The sequence below is a fragment of the Maniola hyperantus genome, chromosome 27 (genome assembly GCF_902806685.2).
Source record: "Maniola hyperantus chromosome 27, iAphHyp1.2, whole genome shotgun sequence".
NCBI classification, from domain to species: Eukaryota; Metazoa; Arthropoda; class Insecta; order Lepidoptera; family Nymphalidae; genus Maniola; species Maniola hyperantus.
Window position 1 is genome coordinate 2,171,929 of NC_048562.1, and position 24,891 is coordinate 2,196,819.

A 24,891-nucleotide genomic window follows, 5' to 3' on the forward strand; every position below is an offset into this window, starting at 1 on the left:
GCTCTTATAGTTTCGGAAAAAGTGGCTGACATATGGACGGACAGACATGACGAATCCATTGCGGTTTTTGCCATTAAGCTACGGAAACCTAAAAAATGAAAAATATTTGTCGTTTATCGCCTTGTAACGTCATTGATCGCCTTCCGTACAGCGTGGCGTTAATAGTTCGGCATGATTGTAACGATACTCTTATAATCCTATCCAAGTCTGTTCAGGAATTTAGAAGTTATAGTGGAATAACGAAACTCACATACATGCACCCGGAAAACATTACAATATCGCTCTTTAGGGAAGGCCTATGTCCAACAGTGGACTTCCACAGGCTGATGATGATTTCATGCTGACTAAAATTCCCCTTTCACCTTCAATTAAGCGTAAAGCTTGTGCTAGGAGTAGGTATGACAATAATAGTGCAACGGGTGGGGTTTGAACCCGCGAAAAAAAAGGTTCTTAAAAAGTTTACTGAAACACATCATTACCATCAGATTTTTATTACTTCAACATAATAAATAAACAATTTAAATACTTTACTATATCAAAATTAAAATTATTACAATGTAGGTGGCGGAATAGGAATTTTTCTTAAAAACTGATTCCTCCCTAGATTCGGGGTCGCAGGTGGTAATAAATTAGATGTTGGCGGTGCATATGCAGAGACAGGTGAAGCCGCGGGTAAGAACGGGCTCACTAAAGCTTTAGGGGAAAGGCATGGACATTCATACCTTTCTTGTATTACTGGCATATTAGTAATTTCAGGATTATTGCGTATAACCAATGGCATATCAATAACTTCAGACAGCAACCTAGTAGGTGATATCATAACAGAAGCCACTGGCATATCCGGAATATATTGCTTTGGCATTTCGGTAATCATTGTTGGCATTCTCATTTCCGGAATCCTCGCGTCTTCTTGCCTCCTTATTTCCTGAATTGTCAATATATCTGGCACTCTCATTTCTGGTAATACTGTCTGGCATGGCTGCTCCCATTGGCACGGGCATTTCTGTTGTACGTTTCTCATGTACGGCAAAGGTATATTGACTGGCATGCCTGTTTCTACTGGTAATCTTCGGTTTCGCATTTGTGCTGGCATGCTATGGCCAGATGTTAAGATGTTTTCCAATGCTGCCATTACAGGGTTCCGTCGGCTCATGCGTCGACATCTTGCAAATGCTGTTTGGGAGATTAGAGCTGTCAGCAAAACTAACAGTTGATATCTCATCTTAACTGAAAAAAAATTAAGAAGGTATACTAGCCGGCAAGAAATATCAACAATTAGAATGAGATTTCGGCTTTGTAGAGCGTTGTCTCTGTCATTCATAGTTATGAATGACAGAGACAACGCTGAGAAATGTGACGTTTTTCCGGTCTCAACGACAGAGACAGCACTCTACAAAACTTTTCAATTTCAATTTCAATTTATTTATTAAATCGGACAACAATTGATCCATTATGTGTTAGTAACAATAAATACTTAATAACTATGTTAATACTTAAACACTAAGGAGTTAGAAACAAAATACTTAATCACTATGTTAGTACTTAATAACTAAAAGGGATTTAGTCCTCTGCACGAGTTTCCCCATCGGAAAGTCAAAGAGTTCTAACGGGATTTTTAAAAATCAAAATCCACGGGCATTATCTAGTAGGCTATATATTTTATTTTTAAAAATTAGAGATCCCTACTAAAATTGTAATAAGCTACCCATGCGAAGCCGGGGCGGGTCGCTAGTTCTATAATATTTACTATGGAAGATGTGGCGTCAGTGTTATACTTAATAGTCAGTAACTAAGTAGTTAACTAGTGTAACAGTCAGTCAGTACATATTATAACTGAATGGGTAATTCATTTCGGACGTCTAATCGGAGGTCGGGGGTTCGATCCCGGGCACGCACCTCTTACTTTTCAGAGTTATGTGCGTTTTAAATAATTAAATATCACTTGCTTTAACGGTGAAGGAAAACATCGTGCGGAAACCTTCATGCACGAGAGTTCTCCATAATGTTCTGAAAGGAGTGTAAAGTCTACTAATCCGCACGTGGCCAGCGTGGTAGACTATGGCCAAAACCATTCTCACTCTGAGAGGAGACCCGTGCTCTGTAGTAAGCCGGCGATGGGTTGATCATGATGATGATATAAGTCCCGCAAATTTCTATCGCGCGTGGCCGCCATTTTAGTGACGTCAGCACTAGACTGAAGTTTCAAGCTGATAGTATTTTTTAGAATAGAATAAAATAGAATATGTTTTTATTCAAGTAGACTTTTTTACAAGCGCTTTCGAATCGTCGGGTAGTTTTAATTTACCACTGGTTCGGAATGCCGTTTATTTCGGCTGACGTCAAAATGACGTCATTTCGATGTTAATGAGACATGGTTCCAGCTCAATAGCAATTTGCGGGACTTATACCTATAACAATTCAATTCGGACTTTTAAGTGTATCCTGTATTCTTACTCTCTGTAATTTTAGTAACAATACAGTTGTTTTAAATTAAATTAAATTAAACAATTTTTACTCTGGAAGTTTCTACAGTCTTACCTATTTTAGAAGAAGTAAACAATTATTTGGACTCCCCTTAACCAATCAACGATCACTAATGATCACTTCCTAAACCAATTAACCTTTTATAAAAAGGAATAACGCAATATTAATTATTATCTTAAATTATTGTAAAAACATTATTAAGATCGATGTTATGTAACTGTTATCATTAATTAGATTGTTATCAGTAATTGACATAGAGTTACGTGCAATATTTATAGTTTTAGATGAAGATTTTTTATCGACGACAGGTTTCACTTGATTGCGACATCACCTCTGCAGTGTTACACACGCAATACGTAGGTGTGACTCAACGGGAATTTTTAAAAATAGTTGTATTTTGTATTTATTTATTTTATTAAAGAAGAATAATTACAGTTTACAATAAGTTTGGTGCATTCATAAACTTTAAATAAGTTTTTCCGTACACCAGTACCGTCGACAGTTGATAGGTACCTACACGTAACACATTAATTTATTGGTATACTTAATACTTAACAGCTAACTAACAATTACTTAATAATATAAACTAACAACATTGAGCTAAATGTGGGTTATTTTAAACTTAATATACCGTAGTGGCACCAATAATCGACACTTTAAGGAGGTTGTGTATTTTCATCACAATTTAAAAATAAATGTTTAACACTTAGAGCAATAACTAGGAGTGCAAATAATAAAATATATCTTTAAGAAAATATATATTAGCTTTTTATTAACTGAAAAGCTATAGATTAAAAGAAAAAGCCAAATAATCAAAAATATTAAAAATCTCCAGTTATCGACATCGAAGTTCCAGTAGTCGACACCCAGTAATCGACAGTCACCAGTAAAAGACACCTAATAATCGACATCGGCTTCTTCTATCGGATCATTGGATTAATGTTAGGTACTTCGATTAACTACTTACTTTTTAATTTATTTATTTTATAATTTTACGTATCCCGAAGTTATCTTGACAAACAAATAAAAAATTAAAATATATTTGGGTAAGTGTATTTATTTATTATAATATTTTAAAGATCGTATTAAGTATACATATCGGGCAAATATTTATCCATTTTCAATATTCTGTAAAAACCTCTTTTGTTGAGACATACAGGCTTAATATTTCAATGATCTCTTCACGACTGTACAATATTTTATTTGGGGTGTTAATTAGGCCATCGAAATGTATTTCCTTTTGTCGGAATTATTGTACTTATTTCATATTTATCTTTTTGCACATCTTCCACTTTCCTTGGAAAATATTCACCTTCGTACTTTACTATTACGATCTTTCCTGGAAGTAAATTCTTACTTTTCTTCAATCTCCTGGCTTGCAAAGAAAACAGTTTGTTTTTAGGTAAATTATCCGTTTTATAGTCGAATAGCGGTAATTGTGGTTTGTAGCTGGATTTCTCTAGACGTATTTCTTTTGTTACATTCTCTATTTCTGGTCCTTCATCATCTGCCAAATTAGTGTCTTCAGAGTTCAGACGTCAATTCTTCTCGAGTTCTTTTTTTCCTTGGGATTTAAATTTAGACTTGTTTCTTTTATCTTCAATAATTTAGTCTTATATTTTCCTATTTAGCTATTCTCTGCTTAGATCTCTCTTTTTTTCTTCCTGGATTTACTTTTATCCATTCTTTCTCTTTTTTTTCATAATATTGTTTCCACGCTTTGCTTTCTGCACACTGTCCAATTAATTGTCTTTTGTCATTGGAATGTCTTTCAGATAATGCTAATAGCCATCTCATTAATATATCCTCTTCTGTTTTTGATAGGTCTGTGCTCGGTTCCACTGTGCAACAAATTGGAGTATTCCCTCTGACTTTATCGTGTAGCATAATTCGAGCCCACTTTTTTAACTGCAGCTTTTCTTCCTTTTTTACGGCCTCAATTGCTTCTTCTCAATTCGAAATTCTATCAGCAGGTGTAATCTTTTCTCGGGACCATCTGTGAAACCAACTATCGACACATTTATATCCAGTCATCGACACTTTGTCGATTACTGGTAGTTAAACACTGATCAATTGCTTTCAAATATTAAATCAACAAGGAAAGAAAAAAGAGCTAGATTGCATTAACAATTAAATAAACGTCAAAAATAATTATTATCGACATATGTCGATTATTGGAGAAAGGTAGTTTACAGGAACTAGTGTTCGACACCGGCTGTTTTGACAAAATTATTATGACCTCAAATAGTTTATCTACACAATCATTAAAAGGATATTTATAGAAATCCATAAAATAAAGTTTCATTCAAATAACTTTCATAGTATTAAAACAATTGTCAAAAGTTTGGACTCACCCTCTTAACCATTTCTTTAACAAATCTTGATTTTTTACAGACGAGCGGTCTCCACTTAGTTTTTAATTCGACATTTTTAAATAAAATGGCGGATTTCCGTGACATTTTACTGGATGACAGTAGGAAGTACTTTGCCTATGATACAGTGTTGCCAAATTAAAAAACTCGTTGTCTGTCCTTATTTTCGACGGTTAAAGAAAAAATTGTCGATTATTGGTCCTTGTCGATTATTGGTGCCACTACGGTACATAAAAAAAACAAAAAAACACAATCATTTATATAATGTAGGTAGGTAAAAAACGTTCATTATTAAATATCACAGCGGAGTAGTAGCACACGACGAGCGTCCCATTGTGTAACAGTGTGACTCAACGGGACAACAATTTTTAAAAATTCTCGTTGAGTAACAGTGTTACACACGGGGGCGTGACTCAACGGGAATAACCCCTCGATTGCGGTAGAATGACAACTACAATGTCATGATCGCAATCACCTCTGATGGTTGACGCTCGCTCACTATTGGCTACAATTCATTGTTGCAACTAGAATACCATAAATTCAGCCAATCACATCAACCATTTTAAGGGTTCCGTACCTCAAAAGGAAAAACGGAACCCTTATAGGATCACTTTGTTGTCTGTCTGTCAGTCAAGAAACCTACAGGGTACTTCCCGTTGACCTAGAATCATGAAATTTGGCAGGTAGGTAGGTCTTATAGCTGGTATATATGTATAGGTCTACTTAGATAAGTACCTATATGAATCCTTACCACATACCTACCTACAGTATGCGACAGGCCGAAATGGCAATCTGGGAGGGAACGCCCCCCACAAACCCGTTGCGGGCAAGTGCGGGGCGTCCGTCCGCTCCATACCCTGATTGTCATATCACAGCTTTTGGAGACTGGTGAGGTGATTACGTAAAACGTTGCAGTAGCGACAGCAGTAGGAATGCGACAGGCCGAAATGGCAATCTGGGAGGGAACGCCCCGCACAAACCCGTTGCGGGCAAGTGCGGGGCGTCCGTCCGCTCCATACCCTGATTGTCATATCACAGCTTTTAGAGACTGGTGAGGTGATTACGTAAAACGTTGCAGTAGCGACAGCAACGCGACAGCAGTAGGAATGCGACAGGCCGAAATGGCAATCTGGGAGGGAACGCCCCGCGGCAAGTGCGGGGCGTCCGTCCGCTCCATACCCTGATTCTCATATCACAGCTTTTGGAGACTGGTGAGGTGATTACGTAAAACGTTGCAGTAGCGACAGCAACGCGACAGCAGTAGGAATGCGACAGGCCGAAATGGCAATCTGGGAGGCAACGCCCCGCACAAACCCGTTGCGGGCAAGTGCGGGGCGTCCGTCCGCTCCATATCCTGATTGTCATATCACATCTTTTGGAGACTGGTGAGGTGATTACGTAAAACGTTGCAGTAGCGACAGCAACGCGACAGCAGTAGGAATGCGACAGGCCGAAATGGCAATCTGGGAGGGAACGCCCCGCACAAACCCATTGCGGGCAAGTGCGGGGCGTCCGTCCGCTCCATACCCTGATTGTCATATCACAGCTTTTGGAGACTGGTGAGGTGATTACGTAAAACGTTGCAGTAGCGACAGCAGTAGGAATGCGACAGGCCGAAATGGCAATCTGGGAGGGAACGCCCCGCACAAACCCGTTGCGGGCAAGTGCGGGGCGTCCGTCCGCTCCATACCCTGATTGTCATATCACAGCTTTTGGAGACTGGTGAGGTGATTACGTAAAACGTTGCAGTAGCGACAGCAGTAGGAATGCGACAGGCCGAAATGGCAATCTGGGAGGGAACGCCCCGCACAAACCCGTTGCGGGCAAGTGCGGGGCGTCCGTCCGCTCCATACCCTGATTGTCATATCACAGCTTTTGGAGACTGGTGAGGTGATTACGTAAAACGTTGCAGTAGCGACAGCAGTAGGAATGCGACAGGCCGAAATGGCAATCTGGGAGGGAACGCCCCGGCAAGTGCGGGGCGTCCGTCCGCTCCATACCCTGATTGTCATATCACAGCTTTTGGAGACTGGTGAGGTGATTACGTAAAACGTTGCAGTAGCGACAGCAACGCGACAGCAGTAGGAATGCGACAGGCCGAAATGGCAATCTGGGAGGGAACGCCCCGGCAAGTGCGGGGCGTCCGTCCGCTCCATACCCTGATTGTCATATCACAGCTTTTGGAGACTGGTGAGGTGATTACGTAAAACGTTGCAGTAGCGACAGCAACGCGACAGCAGTAGGAATGCGACAGGCCGAAATGGCAATCTGGGAGGGAACGCCCCGGCAAGTGCGGGGCGTCCGTCCGCTCCATACCCTGATTGTCATATCACAGCTTTTGGAGACTGGTGAGGTGATTACGTAAAACGTTGCAGTAGCGACAGCAACGCGACAGCAGTAGGAATGCGACAGGCCGAAATGGCAATCTGAGAGGGAACGCCCCGGCAAGTGCGGGGCGTCCGTCCGCTCCATACCCTGATTCTCATATCACAGCTTTTGGAGACTGGTGAGGTGATTACGTAAAACGTTGCAGTAGCGACAGCAACGCGACAGCAGTAGGAATGCGACAGGCCGAAATGGCAATCTGGGAGGCAACGCCCCGCACAAACCCGTTGCGGGCAAGTGCGGGGCGTCCGTCCGCTCCATATCCTGATTGTCATATCACAGCTTTTGGAGACTGGTGAGGTGATTACGTAAAACGTTGCAGTAGCGACAGCAACGCGACAGCAGTAGGAATGCGACAGGCCGAAATGGCAATCTGAGAGGGAACGCCCCGGCAAGTGCGGGGCGTCCGTCCGCTCCATACCCTGATTCTCATATCACAGCTTTTGGAGACTGGTGAGGTGATTACGTAAAACGTTGCAGTAGCGACAGCAACGCGACAGCAGTAGGAATGCGACAGTTCATTTGCTGTCTCTCTTCTTCTTATTTTGCTTTGTGACTATTGCTGTCTCTCTCTAGCCGCTGTTACGTATGACGTTTGACAGCAATGATCGCGAGATACGTAATCACCCGCACGGTGTATTGATTCAATGTATACAAATGTATTGATTCAATGTATACAAATGTATTGATTCTTTGGTCTTAAGCAAGCTCTGCTAAGGCAGATGTTAAGAAAATAAAAAATACATTAATCAACAAATATTTTATTCGAAACTACAATTTACTTTTTCTTAACAATATAATATTATTATACTATAGTTTACATTATACACATAAAATAGTACCTTTATAAATGCATCAGAAACTTTACAACAAAGTACATTTATGGTACGCGACAGGTCGAAATGGCAATCAGGGAGTTCCCCGCACAGCCCCCGCCCTAGCCCGTTGCGGGAGAGTGCGGGTGTGCGGGGCATCTGTCTCTCGATGGGAGAGTTTGACTCGTACTTGTCCGGTTATTTGTAGAGTTCTGATTTATGTGGGCAGGCCACCTATCACCATGATTATTAGTGTTAAATGTCCCGCAAATTGCTAATGCGCGTGGCCGCCATTTCAGTGACGTCAGCACTAGACTGAAGTTTCGAGCTGATGGTCTATTTTTATAATGAGACATGGTTCCAGCGCAATAGCAATTTGCGGGACTTATAAGTGTTTTAAAGTATCTAAGGCTGAAAATCTATAGAGCGCACTTTGACTTTGCTCAGACGTAAGATTGAGTTAAAACGAGACAGACTTGTGGGAGAGATATAGCTCTGTCTCGTTTTAACTATGTCTTAAGTCTAAGCAAAGTTAGAGTGTGCTCTATAGATTTCACCCTTAGAATAATAGAGCAAGATCCCACTGCCACCAGACCTTCCTTATAAGTTGGCCCACGGCACAAGCTAGCAGTACTCTGTCCCATACGTTTTGTTTCTGAGAAAATAAGGAACGTCTGGCGGCACTGGGATCTTGGACCTAGCTTTGTTCTATCATTCGCTCATTGGAGGAGGTTTCCCACTGGCCAGCACCAGCTTCATAGACTTCATCATGCTGGGTATCAAGGCTATGTGTTTGTCCACACATTTGATGGCACATTTCTCAAATTCTATCGTACATTTGTCGATCTGTGAAAGAAGAAGAAAAGCTATACATATTTATAAAAACCGGCCAAGTGCGAATCAGACTCGCGCACTGAGGGTTCCGTAGTACAATCGTATTTTATCGACATTTTGCACGATAAACCAAAAATTACTGACTAGATCTCGTTCAAACCAATTTTCGGTGGAAGTTTGCATGGTAATGTATGTCATATATTTTTTCATTCATTATCATTCTCTTATTTTAGAAGTTACAAGGGACACACACACACACACACAAACACACACACACACACATTTTACTATTTTTGTTCTCGCGCAATCTATTCAGTTTAGAAAAAAATGATACCCCACACGTATGGGTTTGATGAAAAAAAATTTTTTGAGTTTCAGTTCTAAGAATGGGGAACCCCAAAATTTATTGTTTTTTTTTTTCTATTTTTGTGTAAAAATCTTAATGCGGTTCACAGGATGCATCTACTTACCAAGTTTCAACAGTATAGCCCTTATAGTTTCGAAAAAAGTGACTGTGACATACATCCAGACAGACAGACAGACATGACGAATCTATAAGGGTTCCGTTTTTAGCCATTCGGAACCCTAAAAGTTAACTGTCTTTTTAATTGCCTGTCTGTCTGTTTATTACCTGCTAGAAGATGCCCGCAACTTCGTCCGCGTGGATTTAGGTTTTTTAAAAATCCCGTAGAATTCATTGATATTTAGGGATAAAAAGTAGCCTATGTCCTTTACCGGGATGTTGCTAACTTTGTACTAAATTTCATCAAAATCGGTTAAACTGTTGGGCCGTGAAAAGCTAGCAGACAGACAGACACACTTTCGCATTTATAATATTAGTATGGACTAGCGACCTGCTCCGGCTTCACACGGGTGCAATGTCTAGTACGCGACGGGTTGAGATGGAAATCAGGGTATGAGGCAAGAGATTGCCACCCACAGTTGCCCGCACCGGGTTAGCGCAGGGGCTGTGCGGGGAGTTCCCGCCCCGACCTGTCGCCGACTATAGATACTAATATGGTGTCAGTCATCATCATCATCATGATCAACCCATCGCCGGCTCACTGCAGAGTACGGGTCTCTTCTCAGAGTGGGAAGGGTTTTGGCCATAGTCTACCACGCTGGCCATGTGCGGATTGGTAGACTTCACACACCTTTGAGAACATTATGGAGAACTGTCAGGCATGCAGGTTTCCTCACGATATTTTCCTTCCCCATTAAAGCAAGTGATATTAAATTACTTAAAACGCACATAACTCCGAAAAATTAGAGGTGCATGCCCGGGATCGAACCCCCGACCTCTGATTAGGAGGCGGACGTCCTAGCCACTAGGTTATCACAGCTTGATTATAGTCCATACCAATAAATGATTGCAGATGGCCTAGAAAAAAAATAAAAAAATACTCACATTTTCTTGACTAGGGTCTGGCCCTAACCTGTCTCTAGCCGAATCATTACAGTCCATAACACAACGCTGCAGTCTGTTCTGTAGGTGATTCATTTCTTTCTGTAAAACAATATTTTCCATAATTTAATGTCTCATCATTGTTGTATAAAGTCATCATTATTGTTGTGTGAAGTCGCTTAAGTTAAATGTCATATGTATTGTCTATTGTCTATGTGCTCTCTCTTGCAATAAACGATATAAAACATGGTGTCAGATGTGGGATTCATCAACTCATTGCCGGCCCACTATTGAGCATGGGTCTCCTCTCAGCATGAGAAAAATTTAGATCATAATGTACCATGCTGGCTGCCACACTAAACACTTCACACATCTTTGAGAACATTATGGAGAACTCTCAGGCATGCAGGTTTCCTCACGAAATTTTGCGAATTATAATTTAATATCACCCAGTGATATTAAATTATAATTGCTTAAAACGCACATAACATCAAAATTGTTGGAGGTGCATGCCCAGGAACAAACCCTTCGGGGGTTAATCCTGGGCCACAATAAGAGGTGGTGGTTTAACACCACACAGACAGAAACAGTGACATTTTTATTAATCAAAGAAAATTTTTACTCCATAATGTTCAAATTCAAATGCTAAAAAATACACTTTAATAAGTACTTTACGTTCCAGATTATTTAAATGCTCAATAGCTTATATATTTTGAAAAAAATTATATCCTTTAAAAAAAACCGGCCAAATGCGAGTCGCGCACTGAGGGTTACGTACTACAATCATATTTTATCGACATTTTGCTTGATAAATCATAAACTATGATGCATAAAAATAAATAAAAATCTGTTTTAGAATGCACAGGTGAAGACTTTTCATATGATACCCCACTTGATATAGTTATCTTACTTTGAAAATTGAAAATACTTAGTTCATGACCACAATTTAATTTTTAATTTTTTGTGTGTGATGTAACCACAAATTCCCGGTTTTCAGATTTTTCCCCTTATGACCTATAAGACGTACCTACCTGCCAAATTTCATGATTCTAGGTCAACGGGAAGTACCCTGTAGGTTTCTTGACAGACAGACAGACAACAAAGTGATCCTATAAGGGTTCCGTTTTTCCTTTTGAGGTTCGGAACCCTAAAAAGGGAAAACTTACTTGTACATAGTTATTAGCATGGTTTAAAGATGTGGTGCAGTTCTCTATACATCCGTGAACCCTTTCCAACGAGGACTGCTGGTCGTCACAGCATTTAGCTGCACATCTGTGCATGTCACCCTGAAACAAATGATATTTTTTTTCTATTCACTATAGACAACAATAGCATCTGATGGGAAGTGATGATGTGGCCTAAGATGGGATGTGTTTGCCTAGAAGGTGCCTATTCACTCTTGTTTTAAAGATACCCAGATTATAACAATTGGTAGGAAACACTGATTTCAGAAGAGTATTCCAAAATCTAGCCATGCGTGGGTGTAAGGAATCATGATGTAAAGCATTTCATGCATCTAGAAGGAATGCAGACAACATAGGGGTGGAAACTCATCCCTTTAACTACACTAATAAAAGAAGAAACTGACTGATACCCATACTAATATTATAAATATGTGAATGTGTGTCTGTTTGTCTTTGCTAGCTTTTCACCGCCCATCTGTTCAACCGATTTTGACGAAATTTGGTAAAGAGATAGCTTGCAGCTCAGGGAAGGACATAGGCTACTTTTTATCCCACAAAATCAAAGAGTTCCTAAGGAATTTTTGAAAATCAAAACCCACGCGAGTCACGGGCATCATCTAGTACTTAATATATGACAATCCAAAATCACAACCGTGTTATAAATGCAAGTGTGCTTGTTTGTCCACCACGCCGCTATCGAGCGTCTTTTTTAGGTTTAATAAACAAAAACTTAGTTTTCTTCTCAAATTTTTTCAAAATAGCTAGCTAGCGGACCCTAATGACTTTGTCCGTGTGGTAGCCTGTCCTCTAGGATACAAATTTCAATAAAATAGAATAGAATAGAATTTATTTTATTCAAGTAGACTTATTACAAGTGCTTTTTGATAGGTGTACTTGGAGGATTCTTGTAGCCAGTAAAACTTCAGCCTTCTATATTAAAGACACTTTAATTTCTATTTCTATTAATAATTAGGATACACGACAAAAGCATGGTTGCACTTAGTGCAGACCACAGACAACGACTGACTTAGAAATTCTGAGTTGCCATAATACAGTTCAACACTCCTCCTCAACCCTGAATTTCTTCAATCTCTTACTTCTACACACTATCTTAGTTTTCTGACATTTTTACCTAACTTTACTTTTACAACTTTCATATTCTGACTTTTTATATCCTTCTGTTATTCTATACTTTTTAATCTTTGACAAAAATATTCTTTGACAATTAAGTTTTGACAATTTAATCTAAAAAACAACCAATAATGTAAACAAATAAAACGATATTTATTCTTTAAATTGAGTAATACTAATAACTATTAATATTTACTAACACTCTTCTATTCCCATACAGGTTCTAAAATAATTAAAAAGATTTTTGTGCAGCGGTTTAGTCAACACATCTGCAACTTGTTCTGAAGTGTTAATATACACCAATACAATAACATTCTGTTCTATTAAGTTTCTAATAAAATGATGCTTTATATCAATGTGTTTTACTCTTTTGCTATTTTCTCTATTTTTAGCTATGTGGATACAAGACTGGTTATCTTCAAAAATAATTATACTTTCACATTGAATTTCAAGATTATTCAAAAGTCCTTTAAACCACACTGATTCCCGTGCTATCATACTTAGAGCCATATATTCTGATTCGGCAGTTGAAAGAGAGACCGTTTTCTGTTTTTGAGTAGACCATTGTACAATATTTCCATATAACAGTAAACAGTAACCTGACACTGATTTTCTATCAACATCAGCTGCCCAGTCAGAATCACAATATCCCTCGGCTACATTCTTACATGGTTTATTCTTATACACTAATCCATAATTTGCCGTCTGCTTTAAGTATCTCAGAACTCTTTTCAGGTAGGTAAAATGTTTATCGGATGCATTGTTCTGATACCTACTAAAATAGCTCACCGCAAAAGACAAATCAGGCCTAGTACAAATAACTAAATATATCAAACACCCAATTAACTCACGGTAAGGCTGGGTACAAGTATAACTTTCTGGTTTTTCTAGTTTCAGTCCAACTTCACAAGGAGTAGCTACACTTTTACAGTCCTTCATGTTAAACTTTGTAAGAACTTTTTCTATATAACTTTTCTGATGAATTTTAATCATACCTTTAGAAAACTCTCTTTCTATTTCTATCCCTAAAAACTTATGAACTTGACCCAAACTAACCATTTCAAATTGTTTTTCTAGTTTAAACTTAAGGTCTTTAATTTTCTCTTCACATGCACTCATAATTAAAATGTCATCCACGTACAGAAACACATACACACTTATCTCACCATTTTCGTTTTGTAATAAGTATAAACAACTATCATAATCTGAGCACTTGAAGTTGTTTGCACACATAAACTCGTGGAATACTTTATTCCAACACCTTGGGCTTTGCTTCAAGCCATAAATTGACTTGTTAAGTTTGCACACTTTTTCACTATTATGCTGACCTGGTAGACTCATGTATATCTCCTCCTTAAGTATGCCATGGAGAAAAGCAGTTTTCACATCCAACTGTTCTATCTTTAGATTGTCATGATTTGCAATTACAAGCAATGACCTTAACGTTGTGAGTCTTCCAACAGGAGCATATGTTTCTTCATATTGTGAAGTCTGGAAACCTTTTGCCACTAACCTGGCTTTGTAGTTATTATCTGATTTCTTTCGAAATACCCATCGACTTTCTATGACTTCCTTATCCTTTGGTCTTTCTACCATAGTCCATGTTTGATGTTTCTCATGTGACTGCAATTCGCTATCCATTGCTTCTTTCCATCTGTCACTTTCTACGCTTTCCACTGCTTCTTGTAATGTCCTTGGTTCATCATTTATAAATTCTTGAGAAATGTATGCAGCATGGAATGTCTCATAGTCTTCTAACCATACTGGTCTTTTTCTTTGTCTCTGTTCCCTTTCTGTATCATTTATTTCTTGATAAGGTTCGGTAGATGTCTTTCCTGTACTTTTTTCCTCAGTACTACTTATTGATTGATCTTGCTGGCTCTTTTCTCTACAAGGCAATGGCAAGTTTGATGGTAAGTCATCTTCTTCTATGTATGTAAAAGTTTCCATGTTACTTCTTGGTTTTTCATTAAATATTACATCTCTACTTCTAATAATTTTCTTCAGCGCGGAATCCCAGAGTCTATATCCATTATCACAGTAGCCAACCATGTAATACTTCTTTGATTTCACATCAAACTTTCCATTTCTGTGCTCCTTGATTATTTCCAAATGAGTATCACTAATGCATTGGACCAGAATGTCCATGCATTTTCCTTCCTTCGTAGAATCCGGCTTTTCTTCTGATTCTGACGAAAATACGTAACTGTATAGATTTTGCGCTTGCAATACAATCTTTATTCTAAACAACCAGTTACTATAATTTGAGCCGGCAAATGGCGTGACGCCATACTTGTTCTTTTTGTCGTGTTCCTCCATTTCGCGGCGTGGCGTTCTTTTCTTTTCTTTTTTTAATTTCTTCTGGCGTGACCTGGGTCCATAACCATGATAGGTGTACTTGGAGGATTCTTGTAGCCAGTAAAACTTCAGCCTTCTATATTAAAGACACTTTAATTTCTATTTCTATTAATAATTAGGATACACGACAAAAGCATGGTTGCACTTAGTGCAGACCACAGACAACGACTGACTTAGAAATTCTGAGTTGCCATAATACAGTTCAACACTTTTGAATCGTTAACTAGTTTAATTTACCACTGGTTCGGAATGCCGTTCCTACCGAGAAGACCCAGCAAGAAACTCGGCGGTTGCTCTTTTCAAGTCATCAATTTACAAATACAAATAAATACAAATATATTATTATTATACCATACTGCACAAGCAATTGCAGCCCCGTGCATTGCTGGAGCGAGTCAAATCCAAGCTTTCTTATTTACATAATCTAATATGCTTTTTTTAAGAGCATACTTTTAATAGATTTTTTAAACTTGTGTAAAGGCAAGTCAAAATTGTTTGTGGGATTTTATTATAAAAGTTGCGTAAGCTTTAGCTATGCCGATAAGACGAAGGCCTAACCTTCAAAATCAAACTGACCTGCATTTTTCTCAAATAACTCCTGTCTAGCTCATTGACTAGGTTAGTCATCTCTTGCTCGATCCTATACTTTTGCGCTTCCACCATTTTTGTAAACTATATTTGCACTGTTTATTAAAAATTAGGTACGTATTTTTTTGACGAAATTGCAGATTGCAGCGCAGCAAGCAAGTTCAGCAACTACTGTCAACTGTCAGTGTCAAATATCACGTGAAATTGACATTGGCAGAAGTTTGACAACTCGCATTGACATTTTGAACCTAGCACCAAAGAGTTTGCTGTGAAGATGCTGCACAGATGCTGTGTAGCATTTGAATGGCGGCAATTTTTTTTTAATTTTGCATAACGAGGCAATGGTTATGGGTTATCTATAAAGCCTAGTCGGAAGCCTAGATCTGAAAAACGACTTTTCGTTGTAGCAATAATGAAGGAATTAAGGAACCCTGAATCAGTATATAATGCCTATTGAAATGAAATACAGATATAGGGTATCAATCGATCAGCCCGTTTGCGTTTACCCGACGATGTAGGTAGGTTTAGTTCACGACAGGTCGAGATGGCAATCGGGGAGGGAACGCCCTGCACACCTGCACAGCCCCCGCGCTAACCCGATGCGAGATAGCACGGGTGGCGCGCTCTTTAAGCGCAGTTCTCTATATACCTTCTACCTTATTTATCCTCTCTCTTTAATTCACTACTTCCAGACAAGGAGGTCTGTATACACAGCTGGTCTCCTCTCAGAATGAGAGGGGCTTAAGGCCATAGTACGCCACGCTGGCCAAGTGCGGATTGGTAGATTTCACACTTTCGAGAACATTATGGAGAATGCGTAGGTGGCGTACGTACCAAACATATAATTTTTCATCATTAAATTTTATTAGTAAGTAGGTAAAAGATTTTTTCATAAGCTTTTATAAATACCTATCGATATTTTTAGTATACCTAGCTATACTTATTATATAATTTTTTACGTAATAATACTTCCGTTATCTCTTTTAAAATTGTTTCTTCTCAACAAAAAATCTACGATAAGACACGATCCACAGATAAAATATCAATAAATATGAAATGGTTTCGAATTTTCTTAATTATAAAAATCGAAGTATTAGCGGAGAAGGTATCAAGTTGTACCAAAATGAAACAAATTATAACTGTAGTTTGTTTCACTTGTATTGGCATTCAAGTAAGTGTATTTTTTTAATGGTAAATCAACGTGGGGATTGAATTTCCAAAAATCCTGAAACGCGTATATTTTCTTCGTTTTGTGATCGAAAACCCAAATAGCAATTTTCATGGAAATAACTTGAAAAGCCGGCCAAGTGCGAGTCCGGCTCGCGCAATGAGGGTTCCGTACTACAGTCGTATTTTTTCGACATTTTGCAGGATAATTCAAAAACTGTGATACATAAAAATAAATAAAAATCTGTTTTAGAATGCACAGGTGAAGACCTTTCATATGATACTTCACTTTCATTTTTTTTTTTATTGATCACGTAAATTTCATGACCACAATTTAATTTTTTTTGTGTGATGTAACCACAAATTCACGGTTTTCAGATTTTTCCCCAAATGTCAGCTATAAGATCTACCTACCTGCCAAATTTCATGATTCTAGGTCAACGGGAAGTACCCTGTAGGTTTCTTGACAGACAGACAGACAACAAAGTGATCCTATAAGGGTTCCGTTTTTCCTTTTGAGGTACGGAACCCTAAAAATGACTGACTTTCATACTTTGCAACTCACATTTAACCCACTTAGGGGTGGAATTTAGAAAAATGCTTTCCTAGTGGATACCTACTCTATACAACAAACACACCCTCCCACATGTCTCTAGGACCAGCGGCTTAGGCTGTGCGTTGATATATAAGTCAGTCTGTCAAGACTTTGAATTTTATGTATAAAAAAGAAGATAACAGTTTTTAATGTTTTTTTCATTTCATGGCGGCCATTTTGAACTTTATATTATATTTTGTTGTTATACCTATACCTAACGGCAATAAAAATATACACATTCTGTGAAAATTTCAACTCTCTACCTACCTATTACAGTGTACGAGATACAGCACGCTGACGGACGGACGGACGGACAGTGGAGGCTTAGTAATAAGGTCACGTTTGCACCCTTCGGGTACGGAACTCTAAAAAAGCGGTTTTAAAAAGTAGCTTTTAGCTATCTGAACTTTTTTGATTCTGTTATTTTCCTTTAGCCCTTAATGTAAGTCATTGTTGCAGGTCGCCACATCACAATGTCCGCGACAACCCAACCTTATCTACAACATACCAGAACAAATGGTAGACACACCATTAATCTACCCTCAACAGTTCGCACCAATATATCCACCAATCAGAGAAGTTCAATCATTACCAACTTCACAGTTAAGAGAAATCCAACCGTTTCGTAACCCTACAACTATAATATCAGATTGCACTCCAACTGTATGCAAAACATTAATAGATATTATACAACTTATGTCTGTAGCTAATTTAATAAAAGACAAAAAAGCTGGTTCAGATGTCGCATTGCAATTAGCTGAACCATTTTTGAAAGAACTAATGTTATTACAATCAAATTCATTTTTAACTAGACCTATTTCTCCGTTAAATCCCAGTCTTATTTCTGCTTGTTCAAATTCAGTTTCGCCTAATTTTATTTCCCCTATTGCGTCTTTGTATCCCAATTTCGTTGGTCCCCCTAATGTTATTTCTAGTTTACCTGTTTCGTCTACTAGAGGTGCTTCTAATGTGAACACGAATGCTATAGTTGGTAATTTACTTAGTATGCTAGGTAACTAAAGAATTGTACAATTTTTAGTTTTATTAAGTAATTTATTCTTGTAACAATTAAATATTGATGAAATAAAATTACGTGTAATTACCTATTTCTTAATTTGTTACTTTTATTGTGGTTGTGATTCGTCATGATCATGATTAACCCATCGCAAGCACGGGTCTCCCCTCAAAATGAGAAGGCCGTAGTCTGCTACGCTGACCCATTGTTGATTGGCAGACTTCACGCATTGAGAACATTATGGGGGAACTGTCAGGCATGCAGGTTTCCTCAAGACGTTTTCATTCACTGTTAAAGCTAGTGATACTATTAGTTGCTTAAAATACGCATGATCTTGAAAAGTTAGAAGTGCGTGCCCGGAATCGAACCTAGGGACCTTCCGAACAGAAGGCTGACTGCACGTAACCATTGGACTATCCCCGTATTTTTTATTGTTACACACAAAAAAGAGATAGCTGTAAATGGTCACAATCATAAATTATTATTATTATTATTATTTATTTATTATTTAATTAGAACGGCCATAAAGCCAATTACACTAATTAAACTACGAGTACAAACTAACATAAATATACTTACAAAAATTGTTAAAATTATAAATTTTAAAAAGCAAAATTATAAATAAAACAGACAAGTGATTATTGAAAAAAAACTTTATTTATTACGTACCTACTATCGTTTACTATTAATTTCGATGACATCTAATAAGTATTACGTACTAGATCAATATTTTGGATGACATCTAATAACAGTAACCGCATCCGCATGGTAGAGGTTCTACATTAAAATTAATACAAGGACCTAAGGTTGGCGTACAACCAAAATTGCAGTTCAGTTGCGCAGGAATGCATGGTGGGATGAGTACCTCTGCTGCTACAGGAGTATCGCAGCAGTTTGGTATGCAACCAGGTGATGGCCCACAAAAATCACATCCTGAACACCATGGGTTGCAAGGTGGAACAATATCACGACAACCTGGCCAGCCCCAAGGTACAGGCTCAACACACCCTGGCTTATAAATAGGTGATATTACTTCAGGACACCCATTATAGTATGGTAAACAAGGCTGGATAACCTCTGGTACTCCGCAACCTGGATAGCATGGTGGGATGAACTCTGTGACACTATAAGTGTTACAAGGATTGGCATAACAGCCGCAATTACAATTCGGTGTTATAATTTCAGGACCTGTACAATACTGTCCGCATACACAAATGGTTTCTGGTGTCCCACAGGTATTACACGGCCAGATATCCCCGCAGGAATTGTAAGGAATTGGGGTAACTAACTCATTGTAACCTCTATAACAGCCATTGTTACAAGGTGGTATTGTAACTGGACACCCACAAGTAGGAAGGCATTGGTTAAAAATAGGGTAACAATTTGGATAACAAATTTCTGTGCATCCACACGTGTCTATAGGAAGCAAATTTGGTAAGCAAGGTGCACATAAATTCGAATTGTAAGGAATTGGAGTAACTAAATCGTTACAACATTTATAACAACCATTGTTATAAGGTGGTATTGTGACTACAGGACTACATCCACACGTAGGAAGAATTTCTGCTCCATACGGATAACAGTTAGGAGCACATCCAATATTTGGATAGCAAATTTCTGTGCATCCACATAGAGTTTCTATAGGAAGTAAATTTGGTAGGCAAGACGCGCCTAAATTCGATTCAATAATGTCTTTAACTATAAGTAGTTGTAAGGCGTTAGCTAGAGCGATTGAAACTGAGTTGTCTACTACTATAGGTGTAGTTGGGACTATTGGTGGGCAGGTAATAACTTCTACATCTGGAGCGAAGCATCGCGATTGGACCTGGAAACAATAAAAAATAGCGTTAGATTTTAGAACATGATTTATAGATTTCCCGCGAGGGCCAGACCTTCGATATTTTATAAAAGCTGACAGTTTCTACGCGCATTGTCCCCAACACAGGGACAACAGGGAGGAACGATTAGCGACTACGAAATTTGGATCATCGTGACTTTGACAGACGTCACGTAGCAAAATCTTTCAAAATCAGTATTTTATTTCGTCTAAGGTATAACATTATTTCAACTGATTTCAACCTAACGAATATTTTATACAGTTTTATTACTCTCGAAGTAGACTTTTTTATTTACGCACTGTTAGAACTTTACTGACACTATTATTAGGGTTCCGTAGCCGAATGGCAAAAAACGGAACCCTTATAGATTCGTCATGTCTGTCTGTCTGTCCGTCCGTATGTCACAGCCACTTTTTTCCGAAACTATAAGAGCTATACTGTTGAAACTTGGTAAGTAGATGTATTCTGTGAACCGCAAGATTTTTACACAAAAATAGAAAAAAAAAACAATAAATTTTGGTGTTCTTCATACTTAGAACTGAAACTAAAATTTTTTTTCATCAAACTCTTAGGTCTTCATAAATGATATTGAGGTTTCTTACATAATTTTTTCTAAACTGAATAGTTTGCGCAAGAGACACTTCCAAAGATGTATAATGTGCCCCCCCCCCCCCCCCCCCCGTAAAATCAAAAATAACAGAATGATAAAACTAAAAAAAAACAATTATGATGTACATTACCATGCAAACTTCGACCGAAAATTAGTTTGAACGAGATCTAGTAAGTAGTTTTTGATTTATCGTGCAAAATGTCGCTAAAATACGATTGTAGTACGGAACCCTCAGTGCGCGAGTCTGATTCGCACTTCCGGTTCTAGAGAAGATTGAACCACCAACAAAATCATGCAAAAAAATGCATTTTTCAAAGGTGCTAAGTTATTATATATAACTCAAATTATAGACGGATGCTTAACACTTTTAGTCAGTAAAAATCACATAAAATTTTACATACCTGACAAAACAAGGCTGCGAATGCAAATATTATAACCCTATACTCCATCATGAAATGAAGTCACTGTAGTGACATAGTAAGCTTTTATATAGGTTACTTACATAATAATAACCTATCATATTGTACACTTATTGCGTTGCAAGAACTAGTAATTATTTAAAAAGAAATATGATAAAATATCGTTGCGTTTCATTTGTCAACTAATTCATAGAATTGTAAGAATTTTTTTCAACCGAAAATTTTACTTATAATTTTTTTAATCTTTACTTTTAAATACAGTAGATAATTATTATTAATGTAGATAACTAGATATTAGAATATATTTTGTGTTATGTTTACGGCGAAATGTATTTGCATGCCAACTTGGCGTGGTACAACTGGTCCAATGTATTGTCACTACCCCTATTATAAATGCGAAAGTGTGTTTGTTCGTTGGTTTGTTGGTTTGTCCTTCAATCACGTCGCAACGGGGCAACGGATCGACGTGATTTTTTGCATGGGTATAGTTTAAGACCTGGAGAGTGACACAGGCTACTTTTTATCCCGGAAAATCAGGACTATGACCGTACCCTGCTCATACTGAGAGGAGACCCGTGCTCATTTGAACTTAGTAATCTTCATCATGATGATGATGAAGATTACTTAGTTGTTTTTAAAAATCTAAACTTAGGTACCTACTTAATAGAGATATAAATTGATAAAGCACGAACGATTATGGCACTAAAATTCCAATTGTACCTATAATATTTTTTTATTACACAATTTTAAATGTTGTAATTTATGAAGTAATAATAAATAATATTATATCATAGCAATTTGCATATAACATATCGAAACTTAATATTAAATATAAGTAAAGTTTGTAAGTATGCTTGTGGGGAGTAAACTCTGGAACTACTGAACCGATTTTGAAAATTCTTTCACCAGTAAGGAAGCTACATTATTCCATAGGCTATTAGAGTTATTTTCGAAAATATTAGAGATCTTACGAAAATTTGTAATAACTACCCGTGGGAAGCCGTGGCGGGTAACTAGTCTATATTTATAAAAGGAAAAGCTGACTGATTGATCTATCAACGCACAGCTCAAACTACTGGACGGACCGGGCTGAAATTTGGCATGTAGATAGATAACCAAGAAAGGATGTTTGAAAATTCATCCCCTAAGAAGGTAAAATAGGGGTTTTAAATTTGTGTAGGCCAAAGTCGCTAAGCTACTTAGTATTTGATAAATTTAAAAAGAAACGCTATAATCTAGAGAAGCGATTATCGCAAGAAGACCATGGTTATGAATGATCAGTTCACTCGTAGAAAATACCTGCGAAAATAATGTCCCTCGGAACCGTTAAATGTGGTGTTTAATTAGTCAAATACAAAAATAAGATTTACATAATATTTATTTTACGTTTCCTTACTAACAAAATATGTACAAATAATATTAATAAAAACTATTAATATCACGACTAGAGTACAATTTAATCATACCAGATCAACACATTAAAATAAATCAGACATTGAAAACCAATCATTATTATTATTATCAGCTGCCATAATAGACTGGTATGGACTTTGAAAATTATTCTTCAACGTGAACAAAGATGGTGAAGATTCAGAAGGTGGTGAAGAAACTGCAATAGCGTCATATGGAGACATTAAATTGAAACCAGGTCTTGATAAAGGTAATACTGAGCCATATGATCCCAGTCCTAACATACATTTAGAGATACTATCATCACCGAAATTTGAACTGCCTAAGAATTTAGCATTATACATTTCACTAGGACTTTGAGCATTATAAGGATTAGATACTGTTAATTCTGTAGGATAAACTAATTCAAGAATAGAATCCGATAAGTTAGGATCAATCGATTCTGATCTAGGATGATTAATAATGTTATTAACTATCAATAATTGTAACGCTATAGCTAAATTATTAAGTACATCCGTGTCTAATGCTCTTGAACTAGCCTTTGGTGTTAAACAATCAGATTTAGATAGAGCTAATGCTTGTAAAGATTCTAGTGGTGAAGTTAATGTAGGAATCTCTGATGGTTGTAACTCAGAAGTCAAATCAGATGTACGGCATGTGGATTTTTGGGTTTCTACAGGTTTCTGATTCGCTATGAATTCTACAATTTTCTGGTAGGCTGGCTCATAATCTAAAGGTATCTGAATTGTCGGTGATATTAGCTCTGGTGTTTTTTGATACGTTGGGGATTGAAATTCAATAGCTGACTGAATTATTGGTGTGAATAATTCTGTTGCTTTTTGGTAGGGGAATTCCATTGGTTGGATTGGTGGAGTGAGATATTCAGCCTTTTGCTGGTATGGTTGTATGTATTCCATAGTTTGAATTGCTGGAGTGATATGTCCTCCAGGTTTCTGGTACGGAGATATTCGGTATTCTACAGGCCTTTGGCTTTGAAGAGCTGTTTTCTGATAACTTGGAGATTGATATTCCATAGTTGATTGAATAGTTGGTGTAGCTATTTGTACTGGATAAGGTGGCCGGAATTCTATTTTTTGTGGTGGTAAAGACGCTTGGGTTTTTGGATAATTTGGTTGTCGATATTTTACAGGTCTCGGTGCTTGTGTCAAGGCTTCAGGAGGCTTCTGATATGCTGGTTGAGCTGCTTTGGGGGCATATCTCGCGTAGTAAGGTTGATAAGGATTTGAGGACCTTGGATCTCGAATGGCGTAAGGACTTGGTGAATAGCGCTGCATATAAGACGATGTTATCTGAAAATATATAATTAGTAATTACATATTATATCTACACATATTTTTAGGCTTCCGTACCTCAAAAGTAAAAACGGAACGCTAATGGGATCACTTTGTTGTCTGTCTGTCTGTCAAGAAACCTATAGGGTACTTCCCGTTGATCTAGAATCACGAAATTTGGCAGGTAGGTAGATATCATAGCAGACATTCGGGGAAAAATCTGAAAACCGTGAATTTGTGGTAACATCACACAAAAAAAAATTATGGTCTTGAGCTAATAATTATCTAGTAATTTCAATTTTCGAAGTAAGATAACTATATCAATCGGGGTATCATATGAAAGGTCTTCAACTGTGCATTCTAAAACGGATTTTTATTTGTTTTTATGCATCATAGTTTTTGAATAATTATCATGCAAAATGTCTAAAAATACGACTGTAGTACGGAACACTCGTTGCGCGAGCCTGACTGGCACTTGGCCGGTTTTTTGAATTCGGTTAACATTGCAGTTTCAAAATTTCAAGATTAAAATCCGTTCAGTCTTTTTCAGAAGGAAGTTCCTTTGTCAAGAACACAATAGCACTTATCTTTATCTTTACCTTTAAAATTAGAAATTCCGTGAGAATAACTAAAAGTAATCTCCGAGCCATATTGGTCCAGGGGGAGCAAACTAACTGTTGTTTTTATCTACACTTTAGTTCATATACATTCTCGTGTTATCTATCATCTTTTATCGAGCACGTCTTAGGTAAACTGTTATTGTTATCAGTTGAAAGAGCAAATTGATTAGGTAATTAATGAATTGTTATTACGTAATTTTTGGACTAAAATCAAGTGGCTACAAGTCCGGATTGCTTTGCCCGCCATCAAAATCGAACAAATTTTGGTTTAAATATTAATTTATCAAAAAAACTAGCTTATGCCCGGGACTTCATCCGCGTGGACTACACAAATTTTAAACCCCTATTTTACATCCTTAGGGTTGATCT

The 24,891-nt window shown here is 37.7% G+C and overlaps 3 protein-coding genes and 2 long non-coding RNA genes across 5 annotated transcripts; 1 reads left to right on the forward strand and 4 right to left on the reverse strand.

Annotated features, from left to right (window-relative positions):
* Positions 1–475: 475 nt before the first annotated feature.
* On the reverse strand, positions 476–2,740 carry LOC117994734 (uncharacterized). Its single transcript, XR_011238344.1, has 2 exons — positions 2,539–2,740; positions 476–1,227 (listed from the first exon to the last, which is right to left on the reverse strand). It is a non-coding gene; the product is annotated as an uncharacterized lncRNA (long non-coding RNA).
* A 5,246-nt stretch (positions 2,741–7,986) lies between these two features.
* On the reverse strand, positions 7,987–15,730 carry LOC117994740 (protein FAM136A). Its single transcript, XM_034982693.2, has 4 exons — positions 15,545–15,730; positions 11,462–11,581; positions 10,299–10,397; positions 7,987–8,902 (listed from the first exon to the last, which is right to left on the reverse strand). The coding sequence occupies exons 1-4, from the start codon at positions 15,629–15,631 to the stop codon at positions 8,768–8,770; spliced, it is 441 nt and encodes a 146-aa protein (XP_034838584.1). The 5' UTR covers positions 15,632–15,730; the 3' UTR covers positions 7,987–8,767.
* Positions 15,731–16,588: 858 nt separating this feature from the next.
* LOC138404309 (uncharacterized) lies at positions 16,589–17,823 on the forward strand. Its single transcript, XR_011238310.1, has 2 exons — positions 16,589–16,727; positions 17,778–17,823. It is a non-coding gene; the product is annotated as an uncharacterized lncRNA (long non-coding RNA).
* A 1,145-nt stretch (positions 17,824–18,968) lies between these two features.
* Positions 18,969–21,317, reverse strand: LOC117994579 (uncharacterized). Its single transcript, XM_069507984.1, has 2 exons — positions 21,183–21,317; positions 18,969–20,158 (listed from the first exon to the last, which is right to left on the reverse strand). Exons 1-2 carry the CDS (start codon positions 21,231–21,233, stop codon positions 19,076–19,078), a joined length of 1,134 nt encoding a protein of 377 aa, XP_069364085.1. The 5' UTR covers positions 21,234–21,317; the 3' UTR covers positions 18,969–19,075.
* A 1,243-nt stretch (positions 21,318–22,560) lies between these two features.
* LOC138404286 (uncharacterized) lies at positions 22,561–24,584 on the reverse strand. Its single transcript, XM_069507975.1, has 2 exons — positions 24,502–24,584; positions 22,561–23,920 (listed from the first exon to the last, which is right to left on the reverse strand). Exons 1-2 carry the CDS (start codon positions 24,550–24,552, stop codon positions 22,679–22,681), a joined length of 1,293 nt encoding a protein of 430 aa, XP_069364076.1. The 5' UTR covers positions 24,553–24,584; the 3' UTR covers positions 22,561–22,678.
* Positions 24,585–24,891: the final 307 nt, after the last annotated feature.